At 50.1% G+C, this 15,286-nt stretch overlaps 1 protein-coding gene across 1 annotated transcript; it reads right to left on the reverse strand.

The window, feature by feature from the left end:
- Positions 1-4,000: 4,000 nt before the first annotated feature.
- On the reverse strand, positions 4,001-14,516 carry RAB33A (RAB33A, member RAS oncogene family). The gene is made up of 2 exons (XM_021685719.1): positions 14,151-14,516; positions 4,001-4,529 (listed from the first exon to the last, which is right to left on the reverse strand). Exons 1-2 carry the CDS (start codon positions 14,406-14,408, stop codon positions 4,074-4,076), a joined length of 714 nt encoding a protein of 237 aa, XP_021541394.1. The 5' UTR covers positions 14,409-14,516; the 3' UTR covers positions 4,001-4,073.
- Between the last annotated feature and the right edge of the window lie 770 nt (positions 14,517-15,286).

Raw genomic sequence — 15,286 nt, forward strand, 5'->3', positions numbered from 1 at the left:
TGAAGGATCCTGCTGAGACAGTCCTCAGCCTCAGTGAACTTGGCCAAAGCAAGTCATCAGGCTGAATCTGGAGGCCTGAGCAAATGCAAGATACTGGGAGAGGGATAGTTCGTGGGGCGACGGGGGGGACCAGTGACAATATCCTACAGCCCCAAAGGCTGAGCAGCAGAATCCAGCTGTCTGTGTGGTTCCCAGCTGTTGTCCAAAGGCAGGGATATCTTGGGACTCCTTTGGCTCAGAGCTGACAATTCTGTCAGCCACTTGGGCTTCTTGCAGAGACCTGATCAGGGCATCCCACTCAAGAAGGAATGTTCCCATTCTGGCCTCCTGGATATTGAATGACCTGCTTGCCAAACCCCCATGGGTCAGGGGGACCAGCTCTATTGAACCTGTAATCCCTGCAAGGGTTCTGGAGCTTGGAACTAGCTAGAAAGACAGTATAATATCACTGAAAGAGCCTAGACTGAAGTAAGACAGATCTCGCTTAGCCACTTACTATATCGGACAAGTCACTAAATCTGTCAGCACATCTATATTCATATATGTAAAATGGAAATCATTATCCCCACCTCATAGGGTTTAGGGAGCATTAAATGAGCTAGGGAAGGAATTTAGTGTTTTACTACAGGGCCTGGCATATAATAGGCATTCAAATGTTGGTAGTTATTTCTCTGGGTTCTGTCTCTGTCACACAGGTGAAGATTCAAGGGCATAGCTCCAAAAAGTAAAGAGGAGCTGTAGAGGAGACATCCTGGCCATCATGGATCATTCCAGAGACATAGTGAGGCTGAATGAGAGGCCTAGAAGCACCTCACTTCACTTGATTCTCCCTGCTCCTCACCACCCTCACAACAACCAGGGTGTCATGGTTCTCTGGCCTCCTGAGTCCCCTCCCTCTGGTTGCATTCTAGGAACAGCCCATTCCCAAATCTTTTTGCTCAATCTGATGGAGGCCTGAGTGCCATTGTGCCACCCTGCTGATGCCAGCAGAAAGTTCTAGGGCTGGGAGACTGGGTGAAGCCCGGAGGTTCTCAGGATTCTCTGTTCCCAGGTACCTGAGGGAGAGCAGTGTCATTACTGCAGGTAAGGACAGGATCACGAAGGTGAGGCTCAGAGGACAGAGGCAGGTAGGATTGGTGAGTGCCTGCTAGTCACTGCAAAATTACCAGAGCCTTGGCAGGACCAAAAGATGATAGTCTTGGGGAAGGTCAGAGTCTGGTTTTTGTTTTGTTTTTTAAAGATTTTATTTATTTATTTGACAGCGAGAGAGACACAGCGAGAGAGGGAACACAAGCAGGGGGAGCGGGAGAGGGAGAAGCAGGCTCCCCGCCAAGCAGGGAGCCCGATGCAGGGCTCGATCCCAGGACCCTGGGATCATGACCTGAGCCGAAGGCAGACGCTTAACCAACTGAGCCACCCAGGTGCCCCCAGAGTCTGGTTTTTAAGATGGGGGCCAGCCAGCATGGAAATGACAGCCCTGAGGCCCACACTCAGGAGTTACCCAGGAAGGGTGTCTATTCCTTTCAGAGGAGCTAAGAAAAGTAGAGGCTTTTCCCTCTTTCTTGCTGGTCAGCAAGCCTCCTGAATCTTTCCAAAGGTTACTGAGTCTAGATGATGCTAAAACTTTCCACTGGCTTCCCACTGCACTTAAATAAAACCCTAGCCAGTAGACCTGGCCTTACCTACTTCTCAACCTTACCTTCCATATTTCCCCCCTTGCTCACACTAGCCTCTTTGTTGTTCCTCAAACGCACCAACCTCACTTCTGCCTCAGGGCCTTGGCATTTGCTCTTTCCTCTGCTCGGGGTTCTCTTTCTGATCTTACCCCTGGTTGCTTTTCTTCATTCGGGTCTCAGCTCAAATGTTATCTCTTCAAAGGTATCTTTTGTGTTCGCTTTATCTAATATATTGCCCTCCTGCCCCCTCCCTCACTTTCTATCCATTTACCGTTTTATGGCCCTCAGAGTCCTTACTGCTCTCAAATTCTCTCATATGGATCTCATTTCTTGTTTAGTGCCTATCTCCTTTATGAGAGCAGAATTTTATATTGTTCACCTCCATATCCCGAGGGCTTAGCACAGTGGCTCATAGTAGATGCTCAGTAAATGTTTGTTGAATGCCTAAAAGGTGTCAGAGGCAATTCAGGTCTAGAAGAGGCAATCCTGATTAGAGGACTTAGAAGGTTGTTATCTTGACCCTGTTACAGCAGAGAAGGTCCCTGACCAAGACAGGCCAGGACGCAGACTGAAATGTACCCACTAGAATGGTCGAGCATACCTGCGGCCACTGAGAGATGATCCAGCCCTGCAGCCAGGTCAAGAGCCAAAAGACCATAATAGCAGGTCGTGTCCCAGGTAAGGAGTCAGCATCTCAAGTCTGAGACAAGGCCCAAGGTTATTCTGCTGGGGAGAAGCATAGCAACAGGGGTTTCGGCAGACAGTTCGCCAACAGACAACAGGCTCCCAGCCCCTTGGGTGAGATTCAAGGGCAGGGCATTGGGTGGGGACAACTAGTAAGAAAACACAGCCCTTACCAGGGTATTAGGCAGGTTCCAAAGACAGATTCAGGCAGAAGCCAAGTGATGAAAACCAGACTGGGGGCTGGGACTCAGCTTGAGGCCAGGTGGGGGGTGGGATGGGGATGGGGTGGGGAGTTAGCCAGTTCTAGAGGAAGAAGGTTGTAGGGACAACTAGGCAGGACCGGACAGGCTACTTGTTTGGGTGGGAAGCACATCTGGTTTGTATTACCTTTCGCTGGGGTGACGGGGAGGAGGACAGGGGACAGACCTGAATTCACCTGGCAGAGGAAAGTGCTCAGGGGCCATCTGCCTGGGACCCTCTTTCTGTGGGCTTCTGACAAGAGAGCAGCCTTAAGGAGCACCCTCAAAACAAAGAAATCCATCTGGGGCTATTGTAGCTCTGCCTTCATAACCATTCTTAGTTGCTTTAACAATTGGACAGGGGGCTTTCACATCCATAGGACCAGACATTTAAGAAATACCTACAGGACTCCTGCTGGAGAGCCACCAAAAACTCCCAGTGACTCAAAGAGCAACAAACTGTCCTGCCTCTTGTGCAGGCCTCCCTATCCTCAGCTCCCCACTAGGGCTGCTCAGCTCTTGTCTTTTCACTCAACCCCCAAGGTCAATCCTGCCTCCCTACTTTGGCCCACCCCCCTCCTCTTTACCAATCCAGATGTAACACTATTCAACATACAAAATAAGGTCAGTTATTTTTCAGTGACTCCTCCCTAATGTTGAGTACATAACGCTCTCAATTCCCATGGCACAGACTCGAACTTGGTGATGTCATTGTCTAATTTTCGTTCACAAGTGGTTTCAGTGTGTACATTGTTCCCACAAGATCAGAGGGTCTTTGAACATAGGGGACAAATCCTCTTCTTGCTATGTTTCCTCCATAGGACCCAGCAAGGATCTGGGGGCATAACAGATTGTTGGCTTGAGTCTTACCCTCTTCAAGAAACACCACTCTGGGTGTCAGAGACTGCATGGTGAAACATGGGAAGCAGGATTTAACTACTTTGGAAGCCAACTGAGCCCCTTGGGAAACCTATACTTTTTATTTTTAAGCTTTGGGAAATAAGGAGAGAGCCACCTACTCTCGACATCCAGGGAACCTAGGAAATATTTGTGAGTCAACACCTCCTTTCAAGACTTCTCTATCCTCCACCTCCATTGGCACCCTAGAAAAACATGTCTGGCCTGTATCCCACCCCCTTTGGGTGTTTCTGCCCACTGATGACACTGAGTTAACGGAAAGAATTAGTCCTGAAGAAGTGACTCAAATGATTCAGGTGGCATAGAAGGCTGGTAGGGAGTGTGCCTTGGCAAAGTGTACCACTCTAGGAGGGCAGGCTGCTCTTCTACTCAGCACAATCAGAAATGTCTTCTTGGAGGAAAGCAAGACATGAAGGCATGTGATAATCTATACAAATTTTATTTTTAATATCAATTTTTATGGAAACAAGCAAGTGTCAGCGTTATGCAGGCACGGAAAAAAAAGGGAAAGAAAAAACTCCAGTAATAATGGATCTTGTATTTACACCATTTGGTTTCAACAGGGACAGGAAGTTTTACTGTTAGCTTCCTGTGGGAACTCCAGTTTCTGCACCTTCCCCTGCTGCCTCTCAGCATCACGATAGAGCAGGGATTTCTGAGCCTTTAATCGGCAAGCCAGGCACATGAAAATTGACTCCACGTTCTGGCTCTCTTTGGGGTCCTTGGCTGAAGTCTCAAACAAGAGCATGTTGTGGGCATCGGCAAATTTCAGGGCTAAGTTGGAGGGCACCTGGATCTGTTCCCTCAAGTCACACTTGTTGCCCACAAGCACTTTGGGGACTAGTGGGGGCACGGCATGCCCATTGCATTCTTGGATCCACATCTTGAGGTTGGTGAAGGATGTCATCTTGGTGACGTCATAGACGAAGACCACTGCATGCACATTGCGGTAGTAATGCTCGACCATGCTTTTGCGGAAGCGTTCCTGACCTGCTGTGTCCCACACCTGAACCTGGAAGATACAAAACCCGTATCTGGAGTCAGAAAAGGAAACAAGAATGCATAGGAGAAAACTTGATTCTGTGATCTTATAAAAAACGTGGTGAGAGGGATGCCTAGGTGGGTGGCTCAGTCAGGTAAGCGTCTGCCTTCGGCTCAGGTCACGATCCCAGGATCCTGGGATCCAGTCCCGCACTGGGCTCCCTGCTCAGCGAGGAGCCTGCTTCCCCTCTGCCTGCCGCTCTCCCTGCTTGTGCGCTCATTCATTCTCTCTCTCTCTGACAAATAAATAAATAAATTTTAAAATCTTCAAAAAACAGGGGCGCCTGGGTGGCTCAGTCGTTGAGCATCTGCCTTCGGTGCTGGTCGTGATCCCAGGGTCCTGGGATCGAGCCCCGCATCGGGCTCCCTGGTCAGCGGGGAGCCTGCTTCTCCCTCTCCCACTCCCCCTGCTTGTGTTCCCGCTCTCACTGTGTCTCTCTTGCTGTCAAATAAATAAATAAAATCTTGAGAAAAATAAAATTAAAATCTTCAAAAAACAAAAATGTGGTGAGAAGCCCTGACACAGACTGGCAGAGTGGACTTAAAGTATAGAGAGAGGTTTCTCTCAGGGATGTAAAATATTTCTTAAAATTTTTAGTTGAAAATCTTGAGTCAAAAAATCTTGGGGGCACCTGGGTGGCTCAGTTGGTTAAGCATCTGCCTTTGGCTCAGGTCATGATCCCAGGGTCCTGGGACTGAGCCCCACGTTAGGCTCCCTGCTCAGTGGGACCCTGCTTCTCCCTCTCTCTGCCGCTCCCCCTGCTTGTACTCTCTTTCTCTCTGTCAAATAAATAAATATTTTTAAAAAAATCTTAAGGCTTTTAGTTGAAAAATTAATGTAAATTGGTGAACTTTTCTGGAGGGCGATTTGGCAATATTATTAAGAACCTTAAAAATATTCAAAATTCTTCAAGTCTGTAATCTCACTTCCAGAAAGCTATATAAAATAGAGATGTGGTCAAAATTCTGTACAAAGGTCTTAATTGCAGTATTATTTATACTTTTTTAAAAACAGGAAATAACCTAAAATATCAGTAAGAGAACAGCTAAAATGAATGTACATATCTATACAATGGACTATTATGCAGACATTAAAAATAATGTTTTCAAAGAGGAAATTCTCATAAAGTATCAGGAAGAGGGGCGCCTGGGTGGCTCAGTCGTTGGGCGTCTGCCTTTGGCTCAGGTCATGATCCCAGGGTCCTGGAATCGAGCCCCACATCGGGCTCCCTGCACAGTGGGAAGCCTGCTTCTCCCTCTCCCGCTCCCCCTGCTTGTGTTCCCTCTCTCGCTGTGTCTCTCTCTGTCAAATAAATAAATAAAATCTTTCAAAAAATGCAAATATCCTGGGGCGCTTGGGTGGCTCAGTCAGTTAAGCGTCTGCCTTCAGCTCAGGTCATGATCCCAGGGTCCTGGGATCGAGCCCCGCATCAGGCTCCCTGCTCAGTGGGAAGCCTGCTTCTCCCTCTTCCGCTCCCCCTGCTTGTGTTCCCTCTCTTGCTGTGTTTTTCTCTGTGAAATAAATAAATAAATAATCTTAAAAAAAAAAAAGTATCAGGAAGTAAAAAAGCAGGATACAAAATCTTTCATATACTATGGTCCCAATTTTTCAGAAAAATATTAAACATAGATATATGCCTAGGAAAGACTGGAAGCGTACGTACCAGGAGATTAATGGTTATTTATGGGCCGTGGGCTATAGATGGTATTTATTTTCTTTCTTTTTTGTATTTTCCAAATTTTCTACTATAAACATATATCACTTTGTCTTGCATTCTTTGCATGACTTTTTTTTTTTTAAAGATTTTATTTATTTATTCATGAGAGACAGAAAGAGAGAGAGAGCCAGAGGGAGAAGCAGGCTCCCAAGGAGCAGGGAGCCCGATGCGGGACTCGATCCCAGGACCCTGAGACCATGACCTGAGCCGAAGGCAGACGCTTAACGACTGAGCCACCCAGGCGTCCCTCTTTGCATGACTTTTTAAAGAAAATGAAGTTAGTGTTAAAAGTCTCATCTTTTAGCTTATTTTAAGTTCACTTTTTTGGTATGTAAAAGGCAATTTAGCTCACTGGATTTTTCTTCTGCATCTCAGCTTTTAGGATAAAGGCCAAATTATGAAGGAAAAATGCTGGTATAAGTAACATATACAAAGATGCAACTCCCAAGGGATACCCTGGAGTCGACACACATTCAGCCCCATCTACTTCCCTTTATACATCCAAAGTCTTGGACAAGAGAAATTCATAATCAGAATGATGGTCCCAAGGTCCTATACAATTCTCAGTTATCAAAGAAAATTGGATTATGGTCACTAATTGACTACTATAGCTCTTTAAAACCAAGTATAGCCTTTATTTGGAGTTAGCAGTCAGTGAGTATCTGGTAAATATAATTGAATCTCTTTGCTGAGTGAAGATCTTACAGGGCCCCAGAGTCCTCATCATTCTGAACATCAATTTTCATTGTCCAGGCTCCCCTTCATCTCCTCTAGGGACATGACTGCCACATTCCTTTGGCACAATTGTCAGATTCACCCCTTCTTCTATTTTGATTTTCATGTCCCTAGGCCAGACCCTCCTCTCCTCACTGCTGGACTACAGCAGAGTCTTTTTGATTCTAGAAGTCTCCACTCCACCCAGCCTGGTTTCAGACTGCTCGGCTACACCCGGTTTGTTCCCTCGTGCTAGTCCATCCTTCCCCAGCAGAATTGGGTGCCCCCTCATTGCCCTATCTGAGTCTCACCCATCCTTCAAGGCTCATCTCACATCTGCCTTCTTCCTAAAACTCCATTTTTCTCCAACTTCTCTTAAATTCTCTTTTCTTAAAACTTTCTATTGCACTTTGAGTCTGTACCACACCATTTATTTTTTTAAAGATTTTGAGGGGAGGAGAGAGAGAATGAGCAGGGGGAGGGGCAGGGGGAAAGGGAGAAGCAGGCTTCTGGCTGAGCAGGGAGCCCGACACAGGGCTCAATCCCAGGACCCCAAGATCACGACCTGAGCCAAAGGCAGACCCTTAACCGACTGCGCCACCCAGGTGCCCCTGTACCACACCACTTAGAATATATTATTTGTTCTCTAGTTATTTAATCAGTGCTCTTGGCATTTCTCCAGCCAAACTTGTAAGCAGTTCTTTTTCTGCATCAGATCACTTGTCACCATGGTTGCCACCACCATCATCATCATCATCATCCATCATCATCATCAAAAAGCAGTACTGGCCTGAGCCACCAAAACTACAAGCAGTCTGGCATCCTACATATCTGCCAAGGCGATTTCAGAGAGAACATTCGACTTTGGTTACGCAGAAAAACATAAGTCCTTGAACACTGATTTGCGTCAGAAAGCAGAGACAGAAAAGATTTCATTTCTTCCACCTCGCCAGTGCTCTGAGCAGGGAGGAAGAGAGAGCGGGCGAGGAAAGGGATGGAGGTCAGTGGGAAGAGAGCGGGTATAGCACAAGAATATCATTACCACTTGGCTCCCCACCCCCACCCTCCAGTAGTCCTAACTCCTGCCTCTGAGCAAGGCTGAATCCCTACCAGCCCTCAGGCATGTGGCAGATGCTTTAACACCATGAGCTCAGAACTCTAAAAATACCTGCCACTAGCAGGAACACGGGTGGGAGTGTGTGAGGTGTTTGGGGCTGAGTAGGTTGGCTGTTTGGCTTTTCTTTGGCTTCAGAATTGTATACACCATCCAAACTGCCGGAGCTGTGGGGGAAAGACCCTTTCTGCTGTAGACCTCCTTTGCCTTTCCAATGCCATGGGGAGCCCTGAAGCTTTTGTCTGGAGGCTCAGAATTTAAACTGTAACACTGCTCCCGTTCTAGCTCCTTATAAACCCCACCTTAAAGTTCTTTGCACCCCTCTCTGTGGCCAGCAGTGAGCCAGGAAACAGGCTGCTCACAGCAGAAAATCAGAATGGATGGTTTGGCCTCAGAGCCATCACAAAGGGAGAGCACAGCAGTTGGTTCACTGCACACAAATGACCTCATTTTGTTTGGGGGTTTGGTGTCCCTGTTCTTAGCATCCTCCCAAACCCACGATCCCTGCCAGACAGTGAAAGCATCTCCTTCCGCTTTCCAGCTGGTACTCCTCTCATCCATTCTTCCTTTCCTGTGGGCCCTGCATCCACACAGTAGCCAGGGGTGCTGACTGCCCCTTAGCCACCTACATGCTCCCCAGATCCTCTATTCTCTCCAAGGGCTAGTGGGGGCAGAGAGGAAGCAAACCAACTTGGATACAAACCTCAGCACAATCACGTGCTATTACTAGTCAGGTGTCCTTAGGCAAGTTACTTACTCTATCTTCAGTGTCCTCCCCTGCAAACTGAGGATAACCTCAGCAGTCTTGTGGGGATGCTGTAAGCATTAGCGTTCCTTATAAGTACATGACACAGCGCCTAATGCGCACTCTCCCTTCCTCCCTGGCCCGAAACCTCCACCATCAAGTCTGGCCTGACAACTAATTGAGCAGGTGCTGTGGGAAATGCAGCAGCAGTAGCCTTGGAATTGAGAGACCTGGGTTCCAGCTCCTCTACTTAGTAGCGGAGTAAATGACTAGGCAAATTAAATAACACACAAGAAAGAGCTTTTGCAAAATATAAGTGTTCTGCAAGAGCTAGTTGTTGCCATTGTCTCAGAAGGCCCATTGGCCGTCCTGGTAGCACTGGTCCGTGGCTCCACTGGTTCTCCTCCTGGAAAGCCCAGAAAGCTTGGCTTCTGGATGATGGGCGAGAGCCAAAGCTAAGGCAGTCACTGGGGAGGGGGAGAAGAGAGTAAAGCCAGCAACATGCTGGGTGGCTGGGGGCAGGCCCAAAGGGACAGGGGGTCCTGTCCTATTGGAGGAGGGTCGAGGGGCAGAGTGTGGGGAGCTGCCAAAGACAAATCTAGTTTTTTAAACCATTTTCCTGGGGCTACCGCTGCCTGAGCAAGTTTCAGCAAGTCCCCCACCCCTGCACGTGCTCTTAGCTGACATGGGTATTTCTTTTCCCTGGGGAACATATCTGGCAACTTTCTATAGATGAATGTCCTTTTGTTGGAGGCCGGTGGGGGAGGGTAGAAATGGAAAAAGGGAGACAAATACATCTGTAACCTTCGGAGGATGCCCGAATGGATGATGGGAAAAGTCTAAAACAAATCTTTTTTCAACTAGCTGGACTGTCCCATCTGCGTCTAAGATACACACCCATTCACACAAGACACTGACACAGAGAATGGCAAAGGAGGACAGAGACAAAGAGAAACTCACGTGCAGAAAGAGAGGCAGCAAGGCCGACAGAGAAACACACACTAAGAGATAATTAGCCATTAAGCGAACTGGCAGAAGATGGAAGCTCAGAAGCCCTAAGGAAGACATGATGTCATTCTGACTGCAGGCAGCTTCTGAGGGAACACTTAGCTCAGCCTCCATCCACTCAGTAATGTAACACAGGAAGGTGTTGGTCCAAGTGCTCAGCAGAGGAAGAGAGTCCACAGTCCTGGGCAGCACCTGCCCACGGCCATGGCTGACCTGCAGTTCGCCCCTGGTCTGGAGGGCTGGGGCAGAGGGGGCGCCCAGCTGTCGGGGGGGAGAACCAAACTAGACAGGAGCAGGGGTAAATTCCATGAGAATTTACAAAGAATGGCTCAAAAATTAGTTCTGAGCCTCCCCTCTCTTACCTCCTCCATCCGCCACCCCCCCCCTCGACTCCTATCTGGCATTTTTCAGTGCTTTTGGGCTGTGACAAGCTCAGTATGATTGAGCTAAACCTGTAGGAGATGGACACATCCTGTCCTTAAAGGCGGATGTCAGGAAGACCTGTCATCTTTCCTATATGATGCCCCTCGTGTCCCTGTCACAGGTAACTGCATGGGTTGGGCACACCATGGGACTAGCCCAAATTGCCAGGGAAGAGCACTGGCCAGGGAATGGGGAGACCTGAGCGGTAGGCCTGTCCCTGTGTGATCTTGGGCAAGTCACCTTCCCTCTCCAAGCCTCAGTTTCCTCTCTGTTAAATGAGGACACTGGGTTAGAGATTCTTTAAGGTCTCTTCCATCTCTGAACATTCTCCGATTCTCCACATCCAAAGGGAGACAGTCAAGGTGCAAAAAGTAAAACCCAGGCACTCAACTCAGTGTCTGGGGTGCAGTTGAAGGAGACATCTTGAAGGCTCCTGAGTTCCAGGGCTATAACCCTGGGTCCCTGGCCTAGAAGAGCCCACAAGGCTGGCTGCCCCGCCTGCTACCCGCCCCTGAGCACACTGCCCAGGGGCCAGAGATTGCCCCCCCAGAGCAGAGAGCCGCGGTAAAGAGCATGGGCTCTGAATCCACGTGGAAATCCGGACCCTGTCCCAGGGAAGGCAGGGTACTGAGACAGAGGAGTGCTTGGGCTCAAGGGTCAAAGACGGGAGCTCAGATCCAAGTGCCTTTAGGCAAGTTATTTAACCTACCTTTGGTCTCCGTATCTATAAAATAGGAATGATAATAACAGTCCGATTTGCATAGGGCAGCTGTGAAGATCAAATTAGATAGTGCATGCAAAGCACCTAGCCCGGGCTCTTGGTTTAATCAATAAATAGCAGTTATTATTATTGTTGTTGTTGTTGTTGTCTACTCATTGGAAGCTTTCCTGGATGTTCATGTTAACCAGGAAACACTGGATTATAAATGTTGTGATCGGGAGGGGGCGGGGATACATGATTGGAGACACCAAATGGGGCTTCGAAGCCCTAGAGATGGCCCTGGTAATTAAGAGAGTAGCCCCCAATCCAATAACACAGTCCCCCATCCCCCTGCAGGGGCCCCGGTGAGGCAGCCCAGCAGAGGCCACACCCTGTTCCGGGCCGGGGAAGAGCTTGCCCAGACCTCTCCACCCTGGCCCTGTGGGGGCTGGCACTCCTCCTATCGCTGGCTGTGGTCTAGGGCCACTTCAGCCTGTCACCCTGGACTTCTCTCCCTCCCCCGAAGGGAGAAGCCTTCAGCAGTCACCTCCTCGCAGGGATTCGGCATTTGTTCCCTGAAAAACCCCCAGCCGGCGGGAGTGTTGGGCAAAATCGCCTCCCCTCTAGATCCGGAGCTAGCTGCCGCGCGGCCACCTTCCCACAGACACGCCGCTCTCACCTGCTGCCTTGGGCCCCCCGAGCTGCAGCAGCATCACAAGAGGCAGGGTCACCCTCTCGCCGCCCCTGCCCCGCACCCTGAGCTCCTTCAGAATCTGCACTCAGAAGGCCCCTCGGAGAGCAGTGTCACAAGGCTCTGCCCTCTCGAAAATATCATCTTCCAAAAAAAGCCTGTATTAAGCACTTATCGGCACATGGTGTTGTGCTGAGCTCTGTTTCTGGTGAGTCACACTGTCACAGGCTCTGCCCTCTGGGAAAAAGTCTGGAATCTTTGGCAAAGACTGTAAAATCCAGTTTCGCTAAGTACTGGGGTGTTAGAAGGGAAGGAGTCTTCTAAAAATTTCCCCAAGGCCATTGGGCAGTGGCCCTCTTCCACTTGTTTTTCCCTCCCATTTCCCACTTTCTGGCTTCCTCCTCTCCTCTCCTCCTGTCCTCTCTCCTCCCTCCTTCCCCAAACTCCCAAACGCTTCTTTTTCCTCCATATGAATTTCAGGTGGACTTATTTCCCCTCTTTTAAATCCAGAGAACTCTTTGGCTCAATGGGACACTTGATTTTAAGCAAGCAATAGCATTAAGCGTTAAGGCCTTTGAGGGTTGAAGAGCACATCCGTTAAGTATATTCCCACTTTGCATTAAAAAAAGGCATGTTTTAGAAATTCCAGAATCTTACAACCTTGCATGAAAGAAGTTTGACACACCAGAGAAAGTCCAAACCAAGTAAACCTCAACATAAGAGCCCTAGAAAAGGATAGAGACGGATAGCTACTTTTAACTTAAAAAGGAAATGTAGCAATTCCCCTCAAAATGCAAGGGACAAAAAGGTCACTATTTCAAAACAGTGCCCTATCTTCCTGACCCTGGGACTCACTTGTTCTCCAGAGCTCTCCCTTACCAGGACTGAGCTGCCCATCTTCCTGACGTCTAGTGCATTGGCCCAGTCTCTGAAGCCATTTTAACACATTCATCCAAGAAATAATAATAATAAAAATAAAATAAAACACCTTCATTTTAATAATCAAGGAATCCGGAGTTGTGCACAGTTCAGAGTGTTTCATCCTTCTCCACTACTCAGCCCTTCTCTCCACTTCACCCAGAAGAGGGGCCTTGGGGTCCTTTGGGCTCTTTGACCAGCAAGGGGGAGGCTGACCTTCACCCGACAGGGTCAGACCATAGCCTCGAGAAAAGCCCAGCTGTGGGCCTAGGGGAGTTGGCCTTTAGTGCCCAGTGCCTTTTGAGGTGCATTCCTGCCCCTTATCCTATCCCCTGTGCTCCCCTGACACATGAAGCTGCCCTTGTCATGTCCTCCTTCTGCACATAGAAATATTTCTGCACATTGAACTATTTCTGTCCTATCGGGTTTCTACCTTTTTTTTTTTTTTTGAAGATTTTATTTCTTTATTTGACAGAGAGAGCCACAGCGAGAGAGGGAACACAAGCAGGGGGAGTGGGAGAGGGAACACAAGTAGGGGGGAGTGGGAGAGGGAGAAGCAGGCTCCCCACTGAGCAAGGAGCCCAATGCGGGGCTCGATCCCAGGATCCTGGGATCACGACCTGAGCCGAAGGCAGACGCTCAACGACTGAGCCACCCAGGCGCCCCGGGTTTCTACCTTATCTGAACTAAAGTGAGCATAAATGGTCAGACAAGATTATCTGTACTTAGCCTATTTGATAAATAAACTGATGAGGGGGGAGGAGCAAGACACTTTTCCTTGGCCTCCAGATAAGTTGCTCTGCATTTTTACAAAGGCCTACTGAAGACAATACCAACAGAATGAGTAATGAAGCAGTTCATTCATTAGGTATCGCAGACAAATAAAGAAGAGACCATTGGAGAGAGACTGCTCCAAGAGAACAAGTTTGTCTCTTATGCAGGGCTGGTGTGTGACCCTGTCTCAATTGCTTTAAAAGGGCTCATGGCTTTGTGCCAGAACCACCCCCACTTCACCCCTATTCCACCTCAGCCCTAAGCTTAACCATAAGCCATAATTTAAAATAAAGCTCTTTTCATTCACTATGGATTTCCATCTTTTCCCCCTCTCTAATGCCTCAGGTCTAAGCCCAAGTGGGTTCTTGCAGCCCATTCATACCCAAGAGGCAGAAGAGACCCCAGGATGTGTAAAGTGCTTTGGGATCTATCCCACGGACCAGGACCAAGAGATGCCTCATTCCTCCCTCTGCCCACAGGTGCCATGCTCCTGGCTCAGGGTCAAGGATGGGATCAGACAGGCTTTTCCTGTGGCAGATGTCAGGCAGGGGCAAAGGGCAGGACTGTAACCACTCCCGCCAGCCCTAAAAAGCAAAACAAAACGGGTGAGGTGGGAACCAGGCCACTGAGAGAAGCGAAAGGGAATGAGGAGGTGCCGAGGGTCTTGGGCTCGGCAAGCGGCCACACGGCCACGCGCTGGACGTTTACAACCAACCACTAGAGCGATGCCTCGGGCGAGGCCCCCCTCCCAGATCCCTCCCTTCCCGGACCTGACCGTCTGGATCACCTTGATCTTCTCGCCCTCGATTTCCACGGTCTTCTCCCTGAAGTCCACGCCAATGGTGGCCTCAGTCTTGTCCGGGAAGGTCCCCCCGCAGAAGCGGAAGGTCAGGCAGGTCTTGCCCACGTTGGAGTCCCCAATCACGATGATTTTGAAGATGCGAATCTGCACGTACTGGTCCAGCGACGAGTCGAGCTCCAAGGACGCCAGGCCAGCGGCCGAGGCGGGCTGCAGGCTCCCATGGCCCAGGATGGGCTGCGCCATCTCCCCCGGACCGGACCCGCGCCCCAACCCCCCTCGAGGGCTCCACACAAAGAAAACGGCCACGTTAGTGCGCTCGAGGCGAGCGAGCTTTGTGCGTGTGAGTGTGTGCGTGTCTATGAGTGTATGTCCGCGCGTGTGTGCGTGCGCCGGCAACGTGTGCGCGCGCGCGTGAAGGGGGTGCCTCTCTCCCCAGGCCCCCCTCCTCCGCCAGCGCACCCTCCTTGCCGCTCCGAGGCACCGACACAAAAGCCGGCGAGCCGGAGAGAGATGGAGGAGAGTGAGCCGGCCACGAGCCTCCTCCTTCTGCCTGCGCCCTCGGACCGGACGCTCGGGCAGGCGGTCCTACAGCACTCCCCAAGCGGCTGCCGCCGCCGCGCCGTTGCCTAGACCCTCCCCTGCCTGGACCCCAGGGACACACCGGAGGGAGGAAGCCTAAAGAGGGAAGGGAGGGGGTGAGGAGAGCGGCACACGCCGCCCCGGGAAGGTCTTCCTTTCTCCTTGCCCCCATTTATTTTATAGGTTGCGGGGTCCCCGCCCCCACGTTCTCGGAGCGCGCGGGGTCAGTGGGCAGGGAGTACAGCTGGAGAGGACAAAGAGAGCTGCACCGTAAGGCATCTCTGGACCACTTCGGCCCCGGAGCGACACGACTCGGAGGGGGGTGGGGAGGGGCAGAGATACCTCTTTCACCTCCCGCGCCTCCTCGGCCCCCTCCCAAGCCTTGGGATAAAGGGATGCTCTGTCTTATTGAGTAAGCAGGTGCACTCGCGCGCCCCAGGGAGCCGGGGAGGGCGCTGCCAAGACATGCCTTGGGTTGTGGGGGCCAGCGCAGCTGACAGGAGGGAGCCGGGGGCACGGGGTGTGCGTGTGTAGGGGGAGTT

Source organism: Neomonachus schauinslandi, chromosome X (genome assembly GCF_002201575.2).
Source record: "Neomonachus schauinslandi chromosome X, ASM220157v2, whole genome shotgun sequence".
Classification (NCBI taxonomy): domain Eukaryota; kingdom Metazoa; phylum Chordata; class Mammalia; order Carnivora; family Phocidae; genus Neomonachus; species Neomonachus schauinslandi.

Bases quoted from the DNA above. Each gene is read 5' to 3' on its own strand.
- RAB33A (XM_021685719.1), bottom strand. From the start codon at position 14,408: ATGGCGCAGCCCATCCTGGGCCATGGGAGCCTGCAGCCCGCCTCGGCC. The intron at 4,530-14,150 runs GTGATCCAGACG...TGTATCTTCCAG, and splicing joins TCGAGGGCGAGAAGATCAAG to GTTCAGGTGTGGGACACAGC.